At 58.7% G+C, this 2,907-nt stretch overlaps 1 protein-coding gene across 1 annotated transcript in view; it reads left to right on the forward strand.

Moving 5' to 3' along the window:
• Window positions 1-198: 198 nt before the first annotated feature.
• The window catches only part of FRMD8 (FERM domain containing 8), a gene marked incomplete at its 5' end in the record, with an annotated part of 15,037 nt that continues 12,328 nt past the window's right edge, over window positions 199-2,907 (forward strand). The window contains 4 exon segments of the mRNA XM_008048789.2: window positions 199-228; window positions 231-336; window positions 586-644; window positions 773-939. Of these exon segments, the coding sequence (XP_008046980.1) occupies window positions 199-228; window positions 231-336; window positions 586-644; window positions 773-939 (362 nt within the window).

Raw genomic sequence — 2,907 nt, forward strand, 5'->3', positions numbered from 1 at the left:
AGCGGCCACTGCACTCCAGTCTGGGCGACAGAGTGAGACTCCAACTCAAAAAAAGAAATGGGGGATGGGGTTATTGCAGGGCAGATGCCCATAAACCTCTTGAAAGAGTTCTGGGTGCTCAGTTACTGCTGGCCATGACTGTTGTCGTTGTTGCTATTGTCATTGGGCAGTGGATGGTAGGTGGCACTGAACGGTTAGGGGCCAACTTGGGCTGTTTCCCCTCTCATCCTGCAGAGGTGCAGCTGAAACCCAAGCACCAGCCCTACAAACTGGGCCGCCAGTGGCCCGAGCTGTTGCTGCGCTTTACCGACGCCCCGGACGACGATGTGGCCATGGGTCAGTGCTGCTGCCTGCTCGCCCTTGATTCTCCCCCAGGCTCTGTTAGCCATTCCTGGACGGGAGGAAGGGGTGGGCCAGGAGGGGCCGGAGCACATTGAGGTGAGCTGCACACCCCCACTCTGGATGGCCCCTCGTGTTTTCTCAGTCATGGTGGGTGACACTGGGAGCCAGGGCTGGACCAGTCGGGAGAGGGCAGGGCTGGGCTGAGCGCAGTGGCCAGGCGGTGACCCCAGCCTGTCTTCACAGATGAGCCTTCACTGCAGTTCCGAAGGAATGTGTTCTTCCCAAAACGACGAGAGCTCCAGGTGAGACAGGGCCCCGGGCAGGACCATCCAAGGCTGGTCCCCCAGCCCAGCCTCCCCGGCCCTAGACCCCTGCACGTCCACTTCCCGTTCCCCGACTGAGTCGCCTCCCCTGCTGCACCGGCCCACAGATCCACGATGAGGAGGTCCTGCGGCTGCTCTATGAGGAGGCCAAGGGTAATGTGCTGGCCGCGAGGTACCCATGTGACGTGGAAGACTGTGAGGCGCTGGGCGCCCTCGTGTGCCGCGTGCAGCTTGGGCCCTACCAGGCTGGCCAGCCTGCGGCCTGCGCCCTGAGGTAAGGGACTGCGTGACCTGAAATGGGCCCTCCTCCAGGAGCCTATGCTGCCTGTATGCTGACGTTTCCACATCTTGGTCTGGCACAAAAAGCATTGGTAGTGTAGGGCCACTTGTGGCAGTTTGGCTGTAAAATGTCACGAATTACTGGGTGTGGTGGCTCACGCCTATAATCCTAGTACTTTGGGAGGCGGAGGCAAGAGGAGTGCCTGAGCCCAGGGATTGGAGACCAGCCTGGGCCACTTAGCGGTACCTCATCTCTACAATAAAGAAGTTAACTGGGCGTTGTGACGCATGCCTGTAGTTCCAGCTACGTGGAAGGTTCTCCTGAGCCTAGCAGGTTGAGGCTGTGGTGGCCATGGGCAGCATGCCATGGCACTCCAGCCTGGGTGACAGAGTGAAACTGACTCAAAAAAAAAAAAAAAATCAGCTGGGCTCTGTAATTCAGCCTGCAATCGCAGCACTTTCCAAAGTGCTTGGCCGAGGCAAGTGGATTATCTGAGCCCGCTGGTTCAAGACCAGCCTGGACAACTTGGTGAGACCTCATCTCTACAGTAAATAAAAAATTAGCCAGGCATGGTGGTATGCACCTGTAGTTCCAGCTACTTGGAAGGCTGAGACAGAAGGATCACCATAGCCCAACAGGTCGACGCTGGGGTGGCCGTGAGCATGCCACTGCATTTCAGCCTGGGTGACAGAGTGAGTCTCCAACTTAAAAAATAAAAAAAAAAAGTCAGCCGGGCTCGGTGGCTCAGCCTTTAATCCCACACTTTGGGAGGCTGAGGTGAGTGGATTGCCTGAGCCTGCGGGTTCGAGACCTGCCTGGGCAACTTGGGCGAGACCTCATCTCTACAATAAATCAAAAATTAGCCGGGTGTGGTAGCGCACACCTGTGTTTCCAGCTACTTAGAAGGCTGAGGTGGAAAAATCGCCAGAGCCCAGCAGGTCGAGGCTGCGGTGGCCGGGAGCGGCCGCTGCACTCCAGTCTGGGCAACAGAGTGAGACTCCAACTCAAAAAAAAAAAAAGTCACTAGTTCGGAAGTCCCACCAGTCCTGACTCAGTGCTCTGCAACGCCCCTGCTACAGCCTGGTGCCAGTGGGCTGGTTGCAGCTCTTACCCCAGCCTCCTACCCTTTCCTTCAGCCTCTTGCCTTTGCCATGAACTTGCAGACCTGGCCCCTTCTGGGCCCACCTTCCACTCCCCTGGCCACCCTGAGTGTTCATGTGCCCCTCACAGGATGGGTGGGGGGACCTCCACAGTGCCCAGAATGCCATGGGTGTTCGAAGGGATATGTCTTCTCCTGGGGGTGAAGACTGGGCCTGGTAACCCTGTGTCTGTCCCTGCTGCCACTTCAGAGGTGCTCCTGTGAGTTTCCTGGGTGGGCACGTGGTGACTGGCCGGGAGGGAGCCAGGAGGGGCTGGGAGGCAAGGCCAGGGGACCTCTGGGTATAGATGAGGACACAGTGTAGAGGCCACTGTCGGAGGCAGGACTGGTGGGAACAGCAGTAAGGTGAGGCCAGGGTTCTCGGGCAGGGCGTGCCAGAGTCTGGAACAACAGGACAGAGCTGGATAAGCGTGTGTTTGTACAGTGACCCCGGGGGGATGGGCACAGGGGCAGTCTGGGTGGGCCTCATCGGTCTCGATCCTGGGCCATCTGAGGAGCCTTGCCATGCTTTAGGGTAGAGGGAGCTTACCCTGACAGGCGTGGGCACGGCCATCCCTACTTTGCAGGGGAAGCTGGCATGGGCGGGAAGGCGCTTTGGGCCGGCCGTACAGCTGGTAGTGGGGGATGCAGACAGTTTGGCCTTCAGAGAGGGCCCGAGATCTGAACCCGCCTGTGTCTGGTGCAGCCCCTTACCTCATCTCTGACCCGGAAGTAACTTTGTGTACCCTTCCTTGGGGAAGGCCTGCTCCAGCTAGCGCCACTCTCTCTTATGGGGAAGAGCTCCCCACCCCTGCTTGACCACA

This window comes from Carlito syrichta, unplaced genomic scaffold (genome assembly GCF_000164805.1).
Source record: "Carlito syrichta isolate Samal-C Ts95f unplaced genomic scaffold, Tarsius_syrichta-2.0.1 Scaffold126671, whole genome shotgun sequence".
In the NCBI taxonomy this organism is placed as follows: Eukaryota; Metazoa; Chordata; class Mammalia; order Primates; family Tarsiidae; genus Carlito; species Carlito syrichta.